This window comes from Notamacropus eugenii, chromosome 5 (genome assembly GCF_028372415.1).
Source record: "Notamacropus eugenii isolate mMacEug1 chromosome 5, mMacEug1.pri_v2, whole genome shotgun sequence".
Classification (NCBI taxonomy): domain Eukaryota; kingdom Metazoa; phylum Chordata; class Mammalia; order Diprotodontia; family Macropodidae; genus Notamacropus; species Notamacropus eugenii.
In genome coordinates, this window is record NC_092876.1 from 4,728,021 (window position 1) to 4,750,674 (window position 22,654).

Here is a 22,654-nt window from a genome sequence, read left to right on the forward strand (position 1 = left end):
TTCAGGATCCAGATGTTTGCTTCACTTGCAGGATTCCATTCCTGTAATTATCCCCCATTTACAATTTCTTGAAATAGTGTCCAAGCATTTTTTCAAATATTCTCCCTGACCTGGTATCAGACACCTTAAAATTTATTTTGCTCAGTTTTTTTATTTTGTTCTAATATTTCTTTTTGCCTTGGTCAGATTCATTTGGTCAATTCTAGTTTTCAGGCAATCCATTCCTAGGGTTAGATTTACCACTTTCTCTTCTGAATGACTTATTCTCTTGCCAACTCTTTCCTCCAAAGTTCTTTCATCTGTTCTTATCTATTGCCTCATTTCCACTGAGTCTTCATATTTTGTGGAAAATCCATTTTTTCCCTTTGAAATTTTGTAGTTGTTAATGAGTTATTCTTTCCTTTGGAGGCGTTATTAGATTGGTCATTTTTTATACCAGTCAGTGTTTTCTTTCTCTCCAGCTTTGTTCTTCAATTGCTCTTTGTTCCAGAGATAAGCTCTCTCCCCAGTTGCACTTCTAGGAAGGGTTTAACCCTGCCTGGTCTCACCCTGGGTCACCCAGGTTCCTGATCTGACTTCCACCTTCTAGGTTCAGGCCTGCATCGATCTTCAAATTCAGAATGCTGTGTCTTCAGGGCCCTTTCAGGAGAATGTCAGGGATCCTTGTAAGTGTCCCAGTCTGGGTGCTGCCCATTGCTGTTCCCTGGGGTTGCTACATTTGGGCTTTCCCAAGGGAGCCTTCTGCCCTTGTTGCCTCCAGAGAGAACTCTGCAGGCTTCTGGTATCTCTGGCCAGTCTCTGACCACACTTCAGGATGATGTTGCCTTACCACTGACCTCCCTCATGACCTTTGTTGGGAACAAAGAGGTCCCTTCCTGGAGTTTTCAAAGGATGTCTTGATCTCCATTCAATCTGCTCTGTGGTCCACTTTCCATCCAGTAGTCATACTGGCCAGAAGCCTGGTTGCATCTTCTCTTCTCCAGAGGTAAGCTTCTTGGTCATTACAATTATGGTTTCTTTCTGGGTTCGTATTTTTTCTCTTTCCATTCACATTATTGTAGTCATTGCATACATGTTGTCCCTGCTTCTACTTAACCTCACCTTGCATCAGTTCATAGAAATCTTCCCACACTTCTCTGAATTCTACACATTCCTCATTTCTTATAGCACAGCAATCTTCCACTGCATTTACATACAGATCTGGGACCATTCTCAACCTGATGAACATCTACATGATTTCTGAGTCTTTGCTACTACACAAAAATGCTTCTAGGAGTCTTCTGGTGCTTCTGGGGACTTCATATGACAAGCAAAGAGAGCCCCAGGGACACACATTTAGTCACTTTGGGCCATTACTTGCAAATTGCTTTGAAGAATGGACAGACCAACTCACAGCTTCACCAGCAACATATTACTGTAAGAACAACACCTGATATTTATACAGCTATAACTATGTGCCAGGCATTGTGCCACGCACTTTATAAATATCATCCCATTTGAGACACACAACAGTCCTGGCAGGTCAGAGGCAAAGAGAATTTGAGTAACTTGCCCAGAGTGGCTCACCTGGGAAGTATCTGAGGGCAGATGGGAACTCAGGGGTCACTGACTGCAGCCCTTCCACCCCCCCACCAGCCCCCTCCAACATCAGCTATTCCTGTCTTTGGTTACTCGCTACCTTGTTTTGATTTGCATTTTTCTCCTTCAGTTGGAACAATCTTCCATGTGGTTATTAACTGTCATGCCCTTCTTTTGAAAACCATCTTCTTTTGAAAACCATTTCTGAAAGTCTAAATCCAAGAGCCCTTTCTCAGTTACAATCTTCCCCAACCTGGCCTGCCGGCCAGCAGTCTCTTCAGCATGTTCAAAACAGAACTCATTCTCTTTTCCGTCAAATACTCCCTTCTTCTGCCTCCCAGCCACCACTACCCTATCCTCACACCCCCTGCTTCTTTGGTACTCTCCTCACTAGCCACCTTCTACTCCATCCTCTCTGTTCACCCAAGCACCCCTGCTCTCCACAGAGGCCTGCTGGAGCCAAACTCCACACAGTTGCCGGAGTGACCAAGCTGAGAAAATGCACCCCTCAAACTTCTTTGCAGAGCCAGGAGAATCTGGCTTTGGGAGAGTGGACTATGCTTGCAAATGTGATTGATGTGTGAATTGTTTTTACTGAACTGATTTTTTTTTTTTGCTTCCCTTTTTTTAATCTTTGTCAAAAGGAATGGCTGAGTAGGTGGAGTTAAAAAGGCTACATCCAGAAACTAATGTGATATAAAAGCAAAAGATATAGATTAAAATAAAGTTTAAAAATGAACTTCCTCAAAAGCAACTTAAAAAAAAAAAGGTAGAGATCACCTGCCTTGGAGTTGGAGGACCACATCCCGACACTAAGACTCACTTGTTATGGGACCTTAGCCTTTTCTCAGTCTTAGGTCCCCACCTGCTAAATGGGACTGGATTTGACAGCCTCTCAGCTCTCCTCCAGCTTTAGGGCCTGGGATCCTGGGATCTCCCTGAGCCAAAATCTGAGCACATCTCCTGGGCCACAAAGCTCTGTGGCTGCCTTCTTAATGCCTCCAGGCTCAAATACACCTGCTTGGCTGCTTTCAGGTCCTTCCCAAGGGCCCTTCCAAGCTTAGGGAATCCTCCAGATCCTCCAGCCAAAGGGCTCCAGTTGTTCTTTCTCACATGGGAAGTTCAGCTCCCTGGCCCCAGAGCCTGGGTGTCCCCCCTCCTCAATGGCTAACTCCCTTTCTGCAGAATTCTGCTCCTTAAGCACCATCTCCTACACCAGGTCTCTCCAACCACAAATTATCTTAGATTTACTTGTCTACATTCACATTTCCTTCTATGTGCATACTTACATTGACAGTCCTGGGGGAGAGGGGGACTCTTTCATTTCTGTCATCATAGCCAGGGCGTAGCACCTAGTAGGTCTTTTAAAAATGCTTGCTGCTTGTCTGAATTCACAGACAGTAACAGAATGGATAAGAAAACAAAAGCAGAAATTTTGTTGCATATAAGAAACAGCTTTAAAAAAAAATAAAGACTCAAAATACAGACTGAAAATAAGAGGCAGGAAAACAACTATGTATCATGGGATTCCAAAAAGCAGGCACTGGCATTAAAACACCAGAAAGGACAAAGATAAAACTCACAAAATCATGGGAGGAAATCTTCAAGGCAACATTAAGCAACATTGTTACTAAAGATATAAGCGCTGAAAACTTCAAGGCAACATTAAGCAACATTGTTACTAAAGATATAAGCGCTGAAGGGAACAGGGTCTAAAGTCACCAAGCTGCCGAGACAGTGATGGATACAATCTGGCACATGTGGGGTTTTCTTTCAGGGCTGGATTCATCTCACCAAAAAATAAGCAAAAAAGAAAACATAAAACTGAACAGATGGGAGAGGTACACTGGAAAAAACTTATTGTATCTCTGAATGTGAAGAGAAAAGGGACACGGATTTCTCAACATCATGCGGTATCTTTATAATAAGTGGTCAGTGCTGGGGTAAAGAAATGTGAGTGGAGAAAAGTAGGAATATTCAAGCATCCTTTACAGACCAAACTGCAATAAAAATACAGGCGACCCAGGTCCGGAGAGGACGTGATGACGTCAGGAAAAAGAAATACCTCAAAGCAAAACAGAAACCACCAAAAAGTGTCATCACAAAGGAGCACGTGGATGGAGCGCTCCTGGCAGGAAAGCTCTCTCTGAAAACGTTAAGAAAGAGGGTTAAGAAACTGAGCACAATTTTCTTCAAAAAAACAAAACACATTTTATAAAAGCAGCCAGTGAGCCCCCACAGGCAGCCCCAAAGCAAACAAAACAGAAAACAAAAAAGGCCGAGTTTTGGGGGAGGCTTCAGTGTCCGTAGCCCCAAATGGGCACACAAGCTCCCTGGCTTTTCCCCTTGCGGGGAGGGGAGAGGAGGAGGGGGAGAGGGAGGAGGAAGGCCGGGCCAGAGGAGTCCAGGGTTGGGGGAAATCCGGGGCCCAAGGGGAGGCAGGCCCCCAGGAACGTCCTCCTTCCCCTCCAAGTCTGGGAAGGCCCATATAGAAGGCTCGCAGACCAGCAACTCTTGGGCCTCTTTGGGTGTCCCCAGTCCTCTGCACACAGTAGGTGCTTAATAAATGCATTATACAGCGCACTAAGTCCTGGGCTTGCCCACACCAAGGCGCTTCAAAGAACGAGCACCAAGGAGCCTGGAAACAAGGAAGCTTGGCTAGTGAACTTGACTCTGACCTCGGGCTATCACCTCCGACACACACGCACGTGCACACCCCGCATTCACACACGAGTGCACTCAGCTGACACACGCACGTGCACACCCCGCATTCACATTCACACACACACACATACACGAGGGCACACTCAGCAGGGGATCTCTCCCTGCACAAAGTGCTCGTAATCACACAAGCTGTCACGAGGATTCACACGAACACACCGGAGGCGCAGGCGCACAAACGTGAACGAACCTCCCTCACCCGCCCCCCACCGGAGTCACACGCGTTCACTCGCAGAGCCCCCCTCCAGGCCCTCCCCCTCCCCTCCCCGTGACGTCATCCAGGAGGGGACTCACCTCGGGCGCGCCTCTCCCTCGGCTCCCTCAGTAGCTGCCGCTTGTTCCCAGAGTCAGTGGAACATTGCGCCTGCGCAGAAGCTGTGCCTTACTCCGCCCAGACGTGAGATACCGCGTGCAGACTTCTGGGAAATGGAGTCCTTAGCCTCTCTCTCCCTCTCTCAAGGAGTCCGCAGGCGCAGTGAGAGAAAGGCTTCTGCTTAGGAAAGGGGCGGGGCCTGATGGGGGCGGGGCCTGATGGGGGCGGGCACATCCAGTAAAGCGGACTTGGCCCGTGCTTGTGTCAGTGGGTGATGCATGTGTGCACGCACAGTGTGCAGCCCCCCCCACATGCATCCCCACACCTCACCTCCCGCGATCTCACTACCTGTCCGCCTGCCTCTTAGCAGGAGGGGACGGGCTCGTTGTCCGCAGGGCTCGGCTTGGGGCTAGGTATACATAGACCATTTAAATTGTGGACAACTTTGAGGAAATCAGGAAGGGTGGACAAGGGCACACATTCTGGGGGGTGCTTGAGCCTGTCCCAGCCAGTTCTGGAAAGCCGGATGTTAAATGTTCGGTGTGAATATTTCCATCTTGGAACTAATCAAAGGCTACATATGAGGGCTTGGTTTGTTTTGTTTGGACTTAAGAAAATGTGCAAAATGCCAAGTAAATTTGAGCATGTCTCCTCCCAGGTTGTTAAACACTGATCAGTGCACCCCTAGGAACATAGTACATTTTACTACACTTTTTTAATGTTGTCATTCAGTCATTTCAGTCCTGTCTGACTCTCCATAATCTCATTTGGGGCTTTCTTGGCAAAAATCTTGGAGTATTTGTCATTTCCTTCTTGGGCTCATTTTGCAGACAAGGAAACTGAGGAAAACAGGGTCAACTGATTGCCCAGGGTCACTCAGCTAGTAAGGGTCTGAGACTGGATGTAAACGCAGGTCTTCCTGGCTCCATTCCCAGCATCCACTGTGCCACCCACTTGCCCTTTTCCCCATAATTTTGATCAATTTTGCTGATTCTCATCCTCTGTTCTCTTTTAAATAAATCTTTCTGTCTCAGGAGCAGCTGAAGACCTGGACTCCTAATGCTGGTCAAGTCACTTAACCCCTGTTTGCCTCAGTTTCCTCATCTGTAGCTTCCAAAAGACTGTCTGGTCAAAGGCATGCAGGTGGGAGATGGCATGCAGATTCTGGGGAGTAGCAGGTAGGACAGTTTTGCTAGTATGTAGAACCTAGGAAGGGAAGTAGTGTGAAAGATAGTGGGGGAAAGTTTGACTCCAGCCATACTAGGAAGGTCTTTAAAATAGCAGACCAAGGTTTTGTATTTTATCCTAGAGGCAGGCAGAAGGGAGTAGGGGAGAAGGGATGACATGATCAGACCAGGACCATAGGAAGATCATTTTGGAATCCATTTGGAATATGCACTGCAAAGGAGAGAGATGGGGATCAGGGAGGTATTTGGGAGATTATTTCAATAGAATGGTAATGAGGGCCTCCCTTAGGTTGGTAGCCAAGTGTGTGGAATAATGAATTACTTTTGTCACACACCTCATCCCCAAATATATCATGAGAGACTTGGTCCAATGGCTTGCTGAAATCCATGTATACTTTCTCTAGGGAATTACATTAAATCCTAGGGAGAACAAATCAGTTGGGCCACTTGTTCCAGTGTAAAGACTGTATCCTCTGAAGGATACGCTGCTTGGGACGGAGATCTCACTACCTGTCCACCTGCCTCCAAAGGCCCAGTAAAGCAGTTCACAGAGAACTTCATGAGGAACTCTGGGAAAGAAAGGTCATCAAAGATCTACACTTTGGAAGGGGTAAGTTGCCATGGCTAAGTATGTCTCCATATGTGTACTTTGGGCTCCTCCTGGGTCCCTCTTGGACTCAGGATATATTTGTGGGGAAGTGTGTTCCTAGCGTTGAGGGAAATGAGTTGAAATTAGTTATGGTGTACATGTCTTTGCTTAGGATTTGAGTCTACTGGCCGATTCTTAAGAAGTAGCCCACTAGTTGGGACTTGTGAGCTAGAGCATGGGAGGATGGTCACCTCCAGGCTTACTCTGAGAACCTTTGGAGTAATAACAGCCACCATCTTGGGGACCCAATAGGCCATTAGTGGTCTGGATAGGGCAAGTGGGCCTGAGGGGTGTCAAACAGGATTCTCTGAATCTCTCCTTCTTATCATTTCTTAAAGTGCTATAATATTCTATGAATTCTTTTAATTGTGACTACATTGATTTTGAGCAGATACTGTCAACGTTACATAATCCAAATTGTCCATTTTATTTCCTGTGATCTTTTCTGCCCCTTGTTTGATCAAGAATTCTTCCCCTCTCCATAGTTATAAAAGCAATCTTCTTCCCCAGGTCCTCAAATTGGCTTATGAGATTGCTTTTTGTATCTAGATCATGAACCATTTGGAAGTTATTATGGTATATGCTGTAGTTCTAAGCTTAACATTCTGCTGGACAGCTGCTCAGTTTCCCCAGTAGTAGCTGGATTGATTTACCCAACTGGATAAATTTGTCCAGCATTGGATTTATCCAACACAAAGCTACTATGTTTATTTTTTTCTGGATCTTGTGTTCCTAATCTGGTCAGCTTTCTAGGTCTTTAACTACCAAACAGCTTGAATGAGATCTGAGATCTGGAGCCATGAGGTCCCCTTGCTCGCCACTTCTTTTCATCATTTCACTTGAGATTCTTCAGCTTTTATTTTTCCAGATGAAGTTTGTTGTTGTTTTTTTCTAGTTCCATAGAGTAATATTTTGGTAGCTGGATGACAGCTCCAAACAAGTAAAATAATTTAGGTGAAATTGTCATTTTTGTTATCAGTACAACCCAAGTAATGGCATTCTAATTATTTAGGTCTTGGTTGTACTCATATAATTTCTGTGTGTGCCTTGAAAGGTGAGCTCCCCAGCATTTTATACATTCTGTAGTTATCTGGAATGGAATTTCTCTATCTCTGCCTTCTGGGTTTGTGGGTGCCATATCAAAAGCCAATGATTTATATGGGTTTATTTTTATTCTGCTACTTTGTAGGTAAGCGGCAACAATGTTATTAAGATTTTGTGGGGAAACAGGAGTCACCCACAGACTCTTTTTTCAATACCAAAGTGTTTCCTTGGTAATGAGAGTAGAGAGAGGGGACACAGACCCGCTCACCTGACCAGTATTTGGGACACAGGATCTCGATTCTCTAGTGCGTGTCCCAGGCACATCTTGTACCACAACCGAGGAGCCCCAAGTTTCATGGACAATCATGATAGAAAGTTAGATCTCTTGGGATGAAAGCTGGTGATTATCCTGAGATTCGAGAGGTGTTTTAAAACCTAGGACACAACTTGGCCCATTCGAGGCCTACGTGGTTAACCTGGTTGTTTTTCCTCCTTTCCCAGGACATGTGCCAGGAACATCCCTGCCTCATATCACCTTTTCAAGGGCTCCTCATTCCACATCATGTCTTAGAATTAATTCTTGTTGGTGTGGTGTTCTGAAATCTTCATGTCATCCCTCATGGAACAATTATCTGTCTAAATGGCTAGCACTTATATAGTGTTTGAAGGTTTGCAAAGTGCCTTACAAATGTTATCTCATTTGATATTCACAACCCTGGAGATGGGCACTATTATTATACCCGTTACATTCATGTCAGTTCACAGTCATACAGAACACTCCGTGGCACAGATTTTGCTCCCAGTTTTTTATTATCCATGATGCCGTGGTGATTGTTTCTGTACATAGAAGTTTTCTAGGTGCATGTTTGCTGTTGAATTAAATATGTCTTTTCTTGCTATTACTGACATCCTAGGGTTATAAATCCAGTCGTAAGACTTCTGGATTAAAGGGATGAGGAATTTTAGAATCATTGGCATATAACTGCACACGCTTTTCTGGCAGCTGAACCAATTCCCAAGCCCACCCCCAGTGAGCTAATTTGTCTGTCTCCTCACTACCTACCTGACATTGATTTTCCCCATCTTGTACCCTCCTTGCCACCCTGAGATGTCTCAGGGGTTCTGCTAAGTTGCATTTCTATGATTATTAAAGGAGTTTGGATTTTCCAAGTGGCTGTTGATGGTGTACATACCATGTCTCTATCCTTTGACCACTAGTTTACTGAGGAGCGTGGCTCGTAATCTTAGACTACTGTCAGTACCTTGGAGATGTTGGATGTCAGAGTCCGTTAACATTCAAGCTTATTACTGGTAAATTGTGTTTTCCTCTCCATTAAATCCTGTTAGATTATCTCCTTTGGTGGTGGTTGGTGGGGGTGTGGATGGGGATACTAGTAGAAGGTACCTGCAGCCATGCCTGAAACAATCCAGCTCCAGGATCCTCCCCAACCTCTCCTCCCACATCACAGGTTCTTGTCTTTTTAAATTCCAGAGTGAAATAGGGTTAACATTTGGCCGTTGAGAAAGAAATCTAGCCAATAAACTCCAAGTTAAACTCATCCTCTCCCTCTCCCTCTCCCTCTCCTTTATAAAGGAAGATAATTGTGGACAGCCAAAAGCTCCCTCATTAACTTGGAGCTTACTGGCTAGATTTGTTTCTCAAGGACCAAACCTTAAACCCATTTCACTCTGGAGCTCATAGATTGGACAACAATAGGTTCCTGCCCAAGCACCATTAATGAATATGTTTTGGGCCCTTCTGGCTCGGAGTGAATGTCAATAGTGACTGTTTCTCTTTTGACCAGCAACCCTGAGGGTCTTCCCCCCTACCCAGTATGATATTTTAATGAAAGGGGCCATCCCTTGACTCATTTCTTAAAGAGGCCTATTCACTGAATATGCCTTACCTCACTCAAAGTGAGAACCTGAAAAGACCTTAGCCTAAAAGGGCTAGGGTTCCACATTGCATCCTGGGCCATCTCCAGTTGTCCTGATGAATATCTGGCCACTGGACCCAGATGGCTCAGGAGGAGAAAGTAAGGCCGGTGACCTTGCACAGCCCTGCCTCACTCAAATCCAAGTCAACTGCAAGTCAGGCCATCATCTTCCTGATGTCATGGTCCTCTTTGAAATGAAGGACAAACGTAACAACAAAGGAAGCTCTAGGCATCTGCAATTTCTTCCATTGAAACAACGCAGTCATGCTAGCCCTCAGATCCATCCCTCTTCCCTGGTCTTGGCAGCCAGGCCACCTTTCCTGGGATCATAACCTTTTATGCTTTCCCTGCCCAGCCCAGATAACAGTGTGGCTCCTGAGCCCTGGCTCCCCTACTCCCTCAACCGCAGACTTCTTATTTGGAAGGTCCTTAATTGGTAGGACCCTGATTTTGATAGTTCTGGAACAGAATTCTGCCTGGAATTAGCACTAACTGTTCTCTCTTTGGTCCCTCGGTGATCTTTTGGCAAAATAGGATTTCTAAGAGGCAGTTGTCTTGTATGTTACTAGTACTGTTTTGATTTACTCATTACGACAATCTTTATGCTGATTCTTTTTGCAAAGTTTTCTTTGTGAGAATTGTTTTCTTTTTCTCTTTTGTTATTTTCTACCTTATTCAACACATTTCTTGAAGTTGAGGTGAAGGGATGTTGGACTTTGGCAGAAGGTCCTGTATCACTTCGATTTGAAGTCCCTCCAACTTGAGTTCGCTGATGGTGAAACAGGCTAGACCTCTGAGTGGGAGCGTTTCCACATTTGCTACCTTTACAGGAGTTCTATCTTGGATATTTGGTGATACCAATTGAAAGCTTTCCCATTTTCAATACATTTGTAGGGTTTCCTACCAGGTGGAATTCTCTGATACAGAGTAAGGGTCTTCTTAAGACTGAAGGGTTTGCCACATCCATGACATTTATAGTTTCTCTCTAAGATAAATTCTCTTATTCTAAGTAAGATCTGATCCCCAAGTGAGAAACAGTTTTCACATCCATGAGCTGTATGCATGTCAATTAATTTATGTTCAGAAACAGCTCAGAACTAGCCAAATCAGGCTTTCTCTAATGACTAAACACTCAACTTTTCTCTCTAGTGCTACTTATTTCATGTTAATAGGGACTGGTCTCTGCTGAATGCTTCCCCACATTCCTTATATTCATAAGGTTTCTCTTCAGTATGAATTATGTGGTATTTCCTAACAACTGATCTCTGGACAAAGGCTTTCCCATCGCTTACATGGGTAAGGCTTGTTTGCAGTAATGAATTCTCCGATGTTGATTAAGAGCTGATTTCTGGATGAAGGCTTTGCCACATCCCTTACACTCATAAGGAATCTCTCCAGTGTGAATTCTCTGATGTTCAGTAAGAACCGTGTTCCTTCGGAATGCCTTCCCACAGTCTTTACATTTGTAAGGTTTCTCTCCAGTGTGTGTTATCTGATGATGAATGAGGGCTGAGCTCTGCCTGAAAGCTTTTCCACATTCCTTACATTCATAAGGTTTCTCACCAGTGTGAATTCTCTGATGGTGAATAAGACCTGAGTGCCCACTGAAGACTGCTCCACATTCTTTACATTCAAAAGGTTTCTCTCCAGTATGAATTCTATAATGTTGAATAAGGGATGATCTCTGTTTGAAGGCTTTCCCACATTCATTACATTCATAAGGTTTTTCTCCAGTATGAATTCTCTGATGTTGAATAAGGGATGAATTCTGGCTAAAGGCCTTCCCACAATCCTTACATTCATAAGGTTTCTCAATAGTGTGAGTTCTTTGATGCTCAATGAGGTATGAGCGCCAACTGAAGGCTGCCCCACATTCCTTACACTCATATGGTTTGTTTCCACTGTGAATTCTTTCGTGTTTAATAATGTCTGATCTCTGGCTAAATGCCTTCCCACATTCCTTACATTCATAAGGTTTCTCTCCAGTGTGAATTCTCTGGTGTCGAATAAGATGCGAGTTCTGCCTGAAGGCATTTCCACATTCCTTACATTTATATGGTTTCTCTCCAGTGTGAATTCTCTGGTGTTTAGTAAGACTGGAGCTCTGACTAAAAGCCTTCCCACATTCCTTACATTCATAAGGTTTCTCACCAGTATGAGTTCTCTGATGTTCCATGAGGTATGAGCGCCAAGTGAAGGCCATCCCACATTCCTTGCACTTGTATGGCTTCTTTCCACTCTGAAGTTGATAATTTTTTGTAACATCCAAGTTCTGGTTGAAGGCCTCCCCAAACTCGGTATAGTCACAGGTTTTCTCACAAGTGTGGGTTTTCTGATGTTTAGTAAGACCTGAGCTCCATCTAAAGACCTTTCCACAAGGACTACACGTATAAGGTTTTTTTCCTTCTTGAGTTCTCTCATGATTTATAATGTCTGAATGGTTGCTGAAAGCCTTGCCATATTCTGCGAATTTATAAGGTTTCTCTTCACCATGAGATCTCTGATTCTGAATAAGAGGTGAGCACTTGCCAGGATTCTGTCTGCCTTCTTCCAAATCAGAAGGTTCATTTCTGTTCTGCTGATTATGGGGGAGATTCCCATGTGCATGATGAACCCCTAATCCTGGGGGCTTGGGCAGGCTCTGACTAACGCTCCTTCCCAAGTCAGTATATTCAAGGCTTCCCTGCTCAGTGGGTGCAAGGACAGTCAACTTCCTGGGAATCTCCCCTGCGAGGGTTCCCATTTGTTTCCATGACATGACCTCCTGGTATGGACTTTTAAAAGATGTGGGGACCTGGGGAACAACATGCCTTCTAGGGCTATCCAAAAATGTTACTAGTAATCTTCCTCCTTCCTGTCTTCCAAGTGACTCCTCCTGGTTCTCAAGTCTAGAATCCCAGGCTGAAAAAAATTCAGAAGGAAAAGAATTTGAATCTAAGCTATAGATGACCTCAGAGCCCATCATAATGGTAAGCCCAACCTTTACCATTGTGAGGACTCTCACTAGCCTACAGAAAATCGGTAGCCAAGAGAGGTAAGACAAACACAAGATAGCAGAGGGAGGACACAGTCCAACTGTATTTGACCATGGCCAGACTACACTGGATGTCTGAGGTTCAGTTGAAGAAATCACACTTTAGGAAGGCCACTTATGACCAGGAGAGGGTCCTGAGGAAGGACAGCAAGACGGTGAAGGGACACATGTTCAGATAAAATGAGGGGAGGTTGTTTCACTTTAGCACATATTCCCAGGACTTAGCACAGTGTTGGGTACACATTAAGCATGAAATCTATGCTTTTCATTTCTTCCTTCATAGCTTATAAGATCTAGGGATAGTTAGTCTGAGAAACAGCAGACATGGCAGCTGTCTGAGAATCTGAAGGGCAGCCATGTGAATGAAGGATTTCCAAGGCTGGGGAACCTTTGGCCTGGAGGCCACATCCTTCTAGGTCCTTGGGTGTGGCCTTTTGACTGAGTCCAAGTTTTATAGGATGAATTCTCTAGTGAGAGGTATTCGTTCTGTGAGGTCTAGATTCAGTCAAAGGGCCACACTTGAGGACCCAAAGGGAGGCTCCAGGTTCACCACCCTGGATTAGAGTTTGTCTTCATGGCCACCAGAGACAGAAATAAGGACAGTGGGTGGGTGTTCCAAAGAGGCCAATGCTGCCTTTGTATAAACATGGACAACCTTTCTGAGCAGCTCAGCCCTCCAGAACGTGAATGGGGTGCCTAAGGGAGGAAGTTGGGAGGGGCCCTCCCTGGGGGTCTCCAAGCATTTGTTGGGGATTCAGGGGTGGACTTGACAGCCTCTGGGGGCCCCTGACAGTCCACTAGGCTGTCCTGCTGTGTCCTCACTGACATGGGACAACCTCTTTCTAGGGAAGAAGGCTGAGGCTCAGAGAGGTGACCAATGTGGCCTTGAAGGAAGTTAGTCCCAGGGCTGGGACCAGACCTCAGGCCTGGCCTGTTGACTCCTATCTCTGTGCTGTCCCCACTGAGCCATGTGCTCAACTACATGGAGAAGGAGCACTCTACCAGAGGATGAGGATGCAGGAATGGACAATGAGACTCATTTAGAAAATGAGGGAGTGAGCCATGACAAGAGGGCTGGGCAGAGGGAGGCAGGCCCAGGAGGCAGGAAGAGGCAAAGACACTGCGTGAAGGCAGCCAGGCTAGCTCATCACTGAAGGAAGGCATGACTGTGGGTCATGCAGTCACTCAACTGACCAACAAGCAGGCTTTAAGGGCCCACACTGGACCAGGTACAGGGGACACAAAACCAAGAGGAAAGCAGTCCCTGCCCTCAAGAGCTTCCATCCCACTGGAAAGATAGACCAAGCCATTGGGAGGTGGAGGCAGGCCCTGGCAGCTGGGCATTTAGAGGTCATTTTTAAAAGTCCTCTCATTTAACCAGTAAGAAAACTGAGGACAAGCAGATACTTGTTCCTTCAAGGGCATACACTGAGTTATCCTGTGTGTGCACTGAGAAGGCACAGAGTGATCTCTGGGTGAACCTCAGGCTTTGGATTTCCCTACCCTCAGAGACTGGGGAGGTGGTTGGTAAATCCCTAGCAGCCCATGCCCCTGGGGACCCGCCAGAGCCCACCTGCACCAGCCCATCCTTCAGAGAAGGCCATACCTGAGGGCCCCACTGGGATGCAGCATCCACTGGCTCCTAGACACCTGGTGGAAGTGTCTCCTTCCCAAGGACAGGGGCTGCTCAGGACCTCTCCCTGCAGATCTGAGGCTGATGGCTCTTCCCCTTGTTCCAGCCAGGAGACCACATCTGGCTTGTCCTCTACTAGCCCTGCCCATGGGAGAGGAAAGGAGAAAGCTCTGTACTAAGAGAAGGTGGAAGGGGGCTCAGCTTTGACTGTCAATGGACATGAGGGAAAGAAAGGCAGGTTCTGCCTATTTGTAGCAACTGGTTACACATTCATAATCAATCCACAAAAATCTATTAGGTACCTCCTGCAGTCGAGATAAGAGGGTATGCTGCTGAGTAGATAGGGGGCCAGCTTTGGAGTTGGGTCCCACCTCTGACCCTTACTCTATGTGTGACTCAGGTGACTTCCCAAGACCACAAGTGATGGAGCAGGTGCTGCTGGGCAGGAGTCTGATAGATATCTCACAGGAAGGTTTCTTATAGCTCCCACTCCCAGACACTTCCAGAGGGTCTTGGGCCAAAGCAGCAAAACTGCCAATGCCCTCAGTGCTCAGATGACACAGGGACAATAGTTCCTGCTTTGCAAAGGCTTACCTTGGGTCAGAACCTCCCCCTTCTTCTACATACATGCACACGCACACACACACACGTACACACAGTAACTGGGGGAGGGTGGACACCAGCAGGTAATAGGCTTGAGAAAGTTCTCATTTCAGGAGAAGAATGGGAACTGAGCTCTGAAGGAAGAAGAAGAAACAAAGCAGTGGGGGCCCAGATAGTAGGGGATAGTCCTTAGAGACCCAAGGTGGGGCCATTATCACAGATATCTGATGGGAAGATGATTGCCCCCAATGGATATCTATCTTCCAGTTATAATAAGAGTCCAGATTGTCTCTTGTGATCTCCTCTATCCCTTCCTTTAAAAAATTATTTCCCCCAAATCATAAATGTAAAAGGGAACACCTGTAGCCCTCTTCCATTTTAAAAAATTATTTGACCTCTTGGTCAACTGTCCATTCGGAACTTATATTATCGTGTGGTGCGAGATGCCTGCCTGAGCCTAGTTTCTGCCTCGAGGCTCTCTGGTCCTCTCCGATCCACCCTCCACAGTGGCTGAGATGATTTTTCTCATGGGCAGATCTGATCAGCCTAACCCTGTTCAATCCACTCCAGCTGCCTCCCTGCTGCTTCTAGGGATGAACCCGACACCTATTCAGCTCTGAAAGCCCTTTATTACATGGTTCCAACCGCTTTTCTTATTTTCTGGGCCCAATTTCCTCTCGTTTAAATGAGGTCAGTGCCCTTGGGAGGAATGTCGGAGTAAGACGGTTGGCCCAGCAGGACATAAATGGTTCAATTATGTTCCCAAAACAGGAAGAATGACAGGGGAATTTTGGGACAGTCTAACAAGGCCTGGGCCAGGACTCAAGAGACCTCATTTCCTGGCACATTTGTGCCAAGCTCTCTGCATGACCTTGGACAAATTCCTCCTGCTCACTCAACCTCAGTTCCCATCAATGTAAAACAAAGGGATGGGAGCACATTCTACTTCCGGCTTTGAGGGAGCAGAGAGAAGGAAGGATTTATGGGAAAGAGGGGGCAGGATACCATGGAAGGGATTCAGAGACAGGGGACCAGTATATTCAGTGGACAGACTTCCTAGTTCAGTGAGAAGAAGATGAATATTTGGAAATGTTTAACAGAACAAATAAATATAAGGTGCATCATAGATAAGGCTAATCTGTGGATTTTTTAAAGTCAAGACATGGCCAGCAGAGATTGGTTCTATCAGAGTCTGACACTACTGACTTAGGACTCTGGATCGCTGACAAAGATCACAGGTTGAATTTGAGGGAGACTGAGGAAGTAAACAGAACACTCTTGGCTCAGGGAGCATCCAAGTTCTACTTCCAGTTTCAAGGAGGAGCAGGACCCCAGACAATGAACTACAAGGAATACGGATCAATCTCACTCAGCCTTTGTAGGACCGTGTTTCCCCAGGGTAAAGTGCTGGAGATGGACAGCTCGAGACCCTTCTAGCTTTGAAGTGATGGCACTGCGACTAAGGCGGACCAAAGAGACATATTGAGAAGACCCAGAGGAGGAGGAGGGCTCAGGAGGGAGACAAGGGAAATGGAACGATTGAAGAGTTCACCAAGTGGGTGGAGGATGCAAGAAGAGTTCAATATATTCCGGGGGAAATTATACAAGAAAAGTTATCCCAGGAAAGATGGGAGATGCTCAAGAATGGAATCTTGAGATAAAAAGGGGTAAATGCCAGAGAGGAGGGAAATAGGAATGTCTAAAGAGATGTGGATGCACAAGGAACTCTCCCACAGTTTTTATAAAGCACATTCAGAAGATGGAAGCAGTAAATACAAGAAGGAGCTATTGTCCAGGATGACTGACTTTATGGTGCTCAAGCGCAGACGACGTGATGCTGGTAGGGGCAGGGGGAAGCTAACCAAAAAGGGGCCAGGTTCCTTTTAACAAGACAGAGAGAAAGGAGAGTCTAAGAAGGGATGAGACCTTTGCTTGGTAGGGATGCTAACACTGACCTAGGGGCAGCCAGGAGGTGTAGTGAATAGAGTACCAGGCGCTGAGTCCAAACCTGGCCCCAGAATCTTTCTAGCTGTTGTGACCCTGGGCAAGTCACTTCACCCTGTTGGCCTTGGTTTCCTCATCTGTAAAATGAGATGGAGAAGGAATGGGCAACCCAGTCCAGCATTTTTGCCAAGAAAACCCCTAGTGGTGTCACAGACAGCAGGCCACCACAGAAACAACTAAACGAGCACCAAAACATCGGCACAGACGGTCCAGGTTCACAAAGTGCTTTACCCAAAGTATCTCATTCTCTTGGCAGAGAGAGGAAGCATTTAACGAACACTGACTATAAGCCAGCTCGGGGCCAAGCTGCCTGCTGCTCCAGGAGATGACAGCGTGACCAACGATAAGAACACCAGCCAAAGTTTGCTTCGCGATTATTGCCATTTCGCAGAGGAAGAAAGCCAGGCTGAAGGACTTGCTGGAGCCCCGCCGCTGTGTGTGCAGCAGGCTTCCTGCCCACTACAGGACAACCACGGCCCCAGGCAGAGCACAGTAGCCCAAGGCCACCTCTGCCTCTGTTTTCTCTCCCCAGTGGAAAGCCTGTAAAGGAAAGGCCTACCCTGGCGGACCCAAGTCACCTGGGCATGATGAACTGCACCTCTACCCCCTCAAACTGGAAAATGTGGTTATTGACCCGCCATCTGAGACTCCCAAAAGATTCTGGACAGTGGGAGAGGCACCACAAGCTGGAGAAGGGCAAAGAACCGAGCCGACAACTGCCCATCAGTCAGGCTGACCCTAATTCCCGGGGCTTTCCCAGACCCTTGAAGAGATGGTGGGCAATTACCCAGAAAAGGAAATCCTGACCGCAAAAAAAACTTCCCCAGAAAGGGCCGTGCCGACCTGCTGTGTCCCCTTTTCTAGTGATGTAAGAAGCATTCCCTGGGACTGAGCAAAACGAAGGATTTCCTACTACTCTGGGCAGGAAGGGGTCAGTCAGTCGATCAGCAAACCTTGCCAGCACTCAGGGGAGACAGGAGCTGTGCTGCCTGCCCCTCTGGGGCAGATGACAAGCTACTCCAGCATGGAACAGGAGCAGTGAGGTCATGGGAGGAGGAAGGGCGCTGGGCCCCAGAGGACGGGCAAGGCTCTGCCCAGCACATGGCATGTGCAAAGGCCAGGAGGAGCTGGGAAAGCTCCAGCTGAAGACAACTCCAGAACACTCGTTCCAGAGCAGCTCCTCTTCCGACTTCCCGTCTAGACCTCCTCTGGACACATTGTTTACCCGTCATTTCCCAGTCAGACTCCACTCTCCTCTTTTTGGGTCCCTCCTGCTTCAGCAAGTGCCTGGCACTGAGTAGTTCCTTACTAAGTGTTTCCTGACTGACGGACCACAGCAAGGCACAGCACAGACCTCAGCAGAGTCTGTCTCCTTGCCAGAGGGCCAGGAAGCCCCCAGCTGAGGGATCCTTTGCTGGGGTCTATGGGGCAGGAGAGGGCCAGAGGTCACACTGTCCTGGATCCCAAGACCAGAGGAGGTGCCTTGGAGGAGCGGCCCAGGGTGTTTCTCTCTCCCTCTCCACTCCTCCCCCCACCAGTTCTGGGCCCCCCAGCCTGGGCCCAGGGGAGGCAGCCTTACCCAGGGACACCAGGTTCCTGTAGTTCTCCAGCATCACCTCCTTGTAGAGCTGCCACTGAGCTGGGCTCAGGCACCCCCATTCCTCCTCAGTAAAGTCCACAGCCACGTCCCTGAATGACATGGCTTCCTGCAACAACAAACAGGAACACTGGCCCATAGGTATGGACCCAGGGGGAGGCAGCAGGAGGTAGAGGCAGGACCTGCTCAAGACAGCCTTTGTGGGTAAGACTTTGGGCCTCAGTTTCCTCACCCCAATCTTTCCACCTGTCCATCTCTGCTCCTACCAACCAGGAGGTTGTCTTGGGACCCACTGGGGATCTAAGGAGAAGGGCCCAGATGGTGAGGACGTGGATCTGGGGATGGTGGGAGCCCTGTACCCTCCAGAAAGCTCTGTGTGTGTGGGGGTGCTCTGCAAGCTCTGCTGGGACCCTGCTCTTGGAGGTTGGACCAGATGACCTCAGGAAAGGAGGCCTCTGGGCCAGGCCTGCAGCCGAGGATCTGGCCAGCCTTGTCTGTGGCTGATTCTCGTGACTGACCACCTGCCCCAAGAAGCCCCTGAGGACTCAGGAGCAACAAGGCATCATCTGGGGGCCTGGAGGAAGAGGAGACCCTGACTCACCTGGTATAGGGCCAAGGGGACCCCATGGGACCTGCCATCCTTCTCCAGGCTTCCCTCATAGGGAAAAATGAGATTCAGAGACATGAGATGTGAGACCTGAGGGGAGAGAGAGGAGACTCTGTCAGGGAAAGAAGAGCAGCCATCCTGCCCATGCACTGGCCTGGAGACCAGCCCCCCACAAGCCCTCCAGGTATACACACATACACATACACACACACACACACATACACACACACACACACACACACACACACACACACACACACACACACACCACAGAGGCAGCCCTGGCATCTCCCAGTGCCAGGCTCCTCAGGACAGAGAGAGACAGAGGGGGAGACACGGATCATGGGCCAGACATGCTAATTGGAGGATGCAGGTGGAGGGCAGAGATCCCCATTCAGGCCAATTCTGCCCCCTGTATCAGGTCCCCAGCAGGGGCAGGATGCCAGGGCAGAGAGACAGGAGAGACGTAGTCCCTGCCCACCAAGGGGGCACATAGCCTGGGCAGAGATAGGCATGTTCACAGTCAGTATGATGTGCTGCCAGGGAGGTGACTCTGGGGCTGCACCTGGAAGGGGCTCAGGATCCCCAGAGACCGAGGGGAGGAGCATTATGCAGTAATGCCTTGGAGCAAGCTTGTGCTAAGTGCTCTGGCTCTCCAGGAACTTGCCCTCAGACAGATATGGCCTCCTCCTCTGGGCAATGGGATGGATCCAGACCCTGAGAGACTTGTCCTTCATCCTAGAGACAAAAGCAGCCTCGGAAGATGGCTAAGCATAGATAGCTGACCACTCTGAGGATATCATGGGGCAGTGATGTGCAACTGGTGGTCCTGGAGGTGGGTAGAACGGGTATGACCAGCCTTGCCCTGGGTTGGCCCACAGAAAATGGCCTGAAGTAAGGGCATGGGGGAGAATGGAAGGAGGCTGCTAAGTCTGAGGCTGTTTCAATAGGATTTGAGAAGGGTCATCCATCAGGGGGAAGGCCACGAGATAGAAGTTGTTAAGAGCCACAGGAGGAGGATGTGTCTTGCAGCATAGGATGCAGATAAGGTCCAAACCAGGAGTGTGACCAAGGGCCAAGAAAAGCCAGGCAGCTGGTTGGAGGCCAGAGAGTAGCAGCAGATGTCCACAGACTGTAGCAGTGAGTGTAACCAAGGAGTGCCAGACGGTGTGAAGAAATGACCAGGAAGGATTCAGAGAGGCAGGGAGGCTCATGTGGATCGATGCAAAGTGAAGTGAGCAGAACCTGATGAATGAGTAGTTGAGAAAGCTCTTCTGGGAGAGGCAGAAGCCTGATGGTGGGTGGCTGATGTAGCAGGAGGAGGCACCAGGGTCAGCACTAAGGATGACCAGTGGGGCAAGAGAGGGTAGCAGCTCTCCTGGGAGATGCCTCTGGACCAGCCCCTTGAAGGACTCTAGGTTCCTGGCTCCCAAGGTGCCTATACAGTGACCAGCTGAGGGAGCCGTGCTGGGGACAATTGGCTGTGTTCATGTGCTGGACTGGGTGGCCCAGTCCTTGCCCCTGAGACCTCCTGAGAGACACACTCTGCAGGAAGGTGCCCCGGAGGCCTCCTGCAGACCAGGAAGCCAGTGAGGAGGGGATGGGCTGGAGTTTACAGAGGGGCCCCTGTAGGGGGAGAAACCTGGAAATGGAGGAAGGGTCCTGCAGAGGCCGGGCAGAGCATGTTGTGTTTGCCTCTGAGGTGATGGGGAGCCCCTGGAGTTTACTGAGGAGGGGGTGACAGGTGAATTCAGAACTTGCCTAGGGAGGGTCAGCCTGGCCAATGAAAGTAGAACCAATGAAAGCCCACCCACCTATTTCGCAGGACCACACCTCTACCCAGGGGTGGCCCCCCCACAGGCACAAGAGAGAAAAGCCTCGCGCAAGTGCCCGAGCATAACCTGGGAGGCTGGAGTCCGTCCCTTGAGCCCAAGGACTCCTGACAGCCAGACAGCTGTCCCCCAGACACGTGGGTACGCATCCCTCCATCCTCTGGGGCAGCGGGCACCCCCAGGGTCTAAGACATCAGGAGCGGGCAGAGATGTGGGGACCCCCCCTTGTGCCCGCTTTGGGGGCGGATAGCGGCTTTGGCACCCCTGCCAGCACTCCAGGCACACGCACCCACATGAGGACCCATAGGGTGGACACAATCTCAGTGACAATGCACGCTGCCCCCACGATGGCACCCACGGACACACAAACACAACATGACACGCTGCCCCCCGTGATGGCACCCACGGACACACAAACACGAGGACACACTGTCCCATGCGTTCGCACCCACAGAACAGACACAATCTCAGTGACAAGGCACGCTGCCCCCACGATGGCACCCACGGACACACAAACACAACATGACACGCTGCCCCCCGTGATGGCACCCACGGACACACAAACACGAGGACACACTGTCCCATGCGTTCGCACCCGCAGACACGCACCCACATGAGCACCCACAGAACGGACACAATTTCAGTGACAATGCACGCTGCTCCCCGTGATGGCACCCACGGACACGCAACCACAGGAGGACACACACACGAGAACACACAATTACTCACGGCCACGCGCGGACTCACAACCACACCTGCCGCCCGTGTAGGGAGAGCCTGCCAAAGCTCCTATTCCCAGAGTCAGGCTCTAGCACCCCAGTAGAGAAACACCCCAGCACTGCGCCTGCGCAGCTCGAGCCCCTCTCCTCGCTCTCTTTGAGAGGCCTCTGGGAATTGTAGTCCAGAAGCTTCCCGCCCATGCGCAGTGGGCCAAGGGAGGAGGCTCAAGCAGCCTGAGAAGGGGCGGGACCCTGGAGGGGCGGGGCGTCCATGGTTTGGTCCTCCTCCTGCTCCTGCTCTCCTCCCCCACCCCCCACTGGGGCCGTTGGAGAGAAGGAGGGAGAGGGGCCTGTCCAGCTGCGCAGATGGCCCAGGGTCCGAGCCAGGCTTCTACGCGTGACCTCTGGGTAATCTCTAGGTCCGGATCCCTCTCTGGCCACGGAACCCCCCACCAAGCACGTGACCCCAGAGCCTCTCGCCCCTCCCCAGAGGGAAGGGCGCCCGGGGCAGTTCTGCTGATCGACGCCAGAGGGCGCCACGGGGCACAAATCCCTCCTTAGGCACTGCCGGGGTGTGTGCCCCAGGGCAGGCCATAGCTGCCTGCCCAGGCTTCTCCGTCTGCCCAGGGGGGCCCACGATGGCCCTCCCTCCAGTGGGATCACGTCTGTGTAGGGCTTTCTTAGCCTGGCACAAAGTAGGCGCTAGATAAATGGACCCCAGCCACCTGCCCCGGAGGCCCCGCGGGCTGTCCTCTCTGTTCTCGGGGAGACGCCCCCTTCCCCGCCCCCGCTCACCAGCCCCTCCTTCCCCCTGTGTCACGTGAGGGGCTGGCCTCAGTCCTGCCCCCCTCCTGGCCCCTCCTCCCTACCCGCCCCCAGGGCACGCCCTCGGAGGCGTCTCCGCCCTGCCGCAGCCTCCGCCTCTGCTCCCGCAAGCCGCGCTGACAGCTCCTTCCCCGCCTCCTGGGGGGCTCTCCTTGCAGGTGGGGTCCTGGCCCCTCTTCTCCCCCCAGACTGCTGCGCTCCGCGGGGTTAGGGTCGTGTCCGGGCGGCCTGGCCCTGCTGCCCGCAGCCTGCGCAGCCCTCAGGGAGGACGACGCCCCCTCCTCCCGGAGCGCCCCCTCCCGCCGGAGCGCCCCCTCCCCCCGGAGTGCCCCCTCTGGGGCTCCCCTCTGCAGCCTCTCCTCCCCCTCCCC

At 49.5% G+C, this 22,654-nt stretch overlaps 1 protein-coding gene across 4 annotated transcripts in view; it reads right to left on the reverse strand.

Moving 5' to 3' along the window:
• Positions 1-22,222, reverse strand: part of LOC140508170 (uncharacterized) — a 35,743-nt gene extending 13,521 nt beyond the window's left edge. Inside the window, exons 1-5 of one of the 4 annotated variants that reach the window (XM_072615947.1) lie at positions 21,495-22,222; positions 18,902-18,997; positions 18,283-18,409; positions 14,070-14,237; positions 10,759-12,330 (exon numbers count right to left, since the gene is read on the reverse strand). In XM_072615947.1, the coding sequence (XP_072472048.1) occupies positions 10,759-12,330; positions 14,070-14,237; positions 18,283-18,409; positions 18,902-18,997; positions 21,495-21,659 (2,128 nt within the window). In that variant the 5' untranslated portion in view covers positions 21,660-22,222. Of the gene's footprint in view, positions 1-4,593; positions 4,757-10,758; positions 12,331-14,069; positions 14,238-18,282; positions 18,410-18,901; positions 18,998-21,494 lie in introns of those variants that run through there. The other 3 variants (XM_072615946.1, XM_072615944.1, XM_072615945.1) reach the window with 3 other exon arrangements.
• Positions 22,223-22,654: the final 432 nt, after the last annotated feature.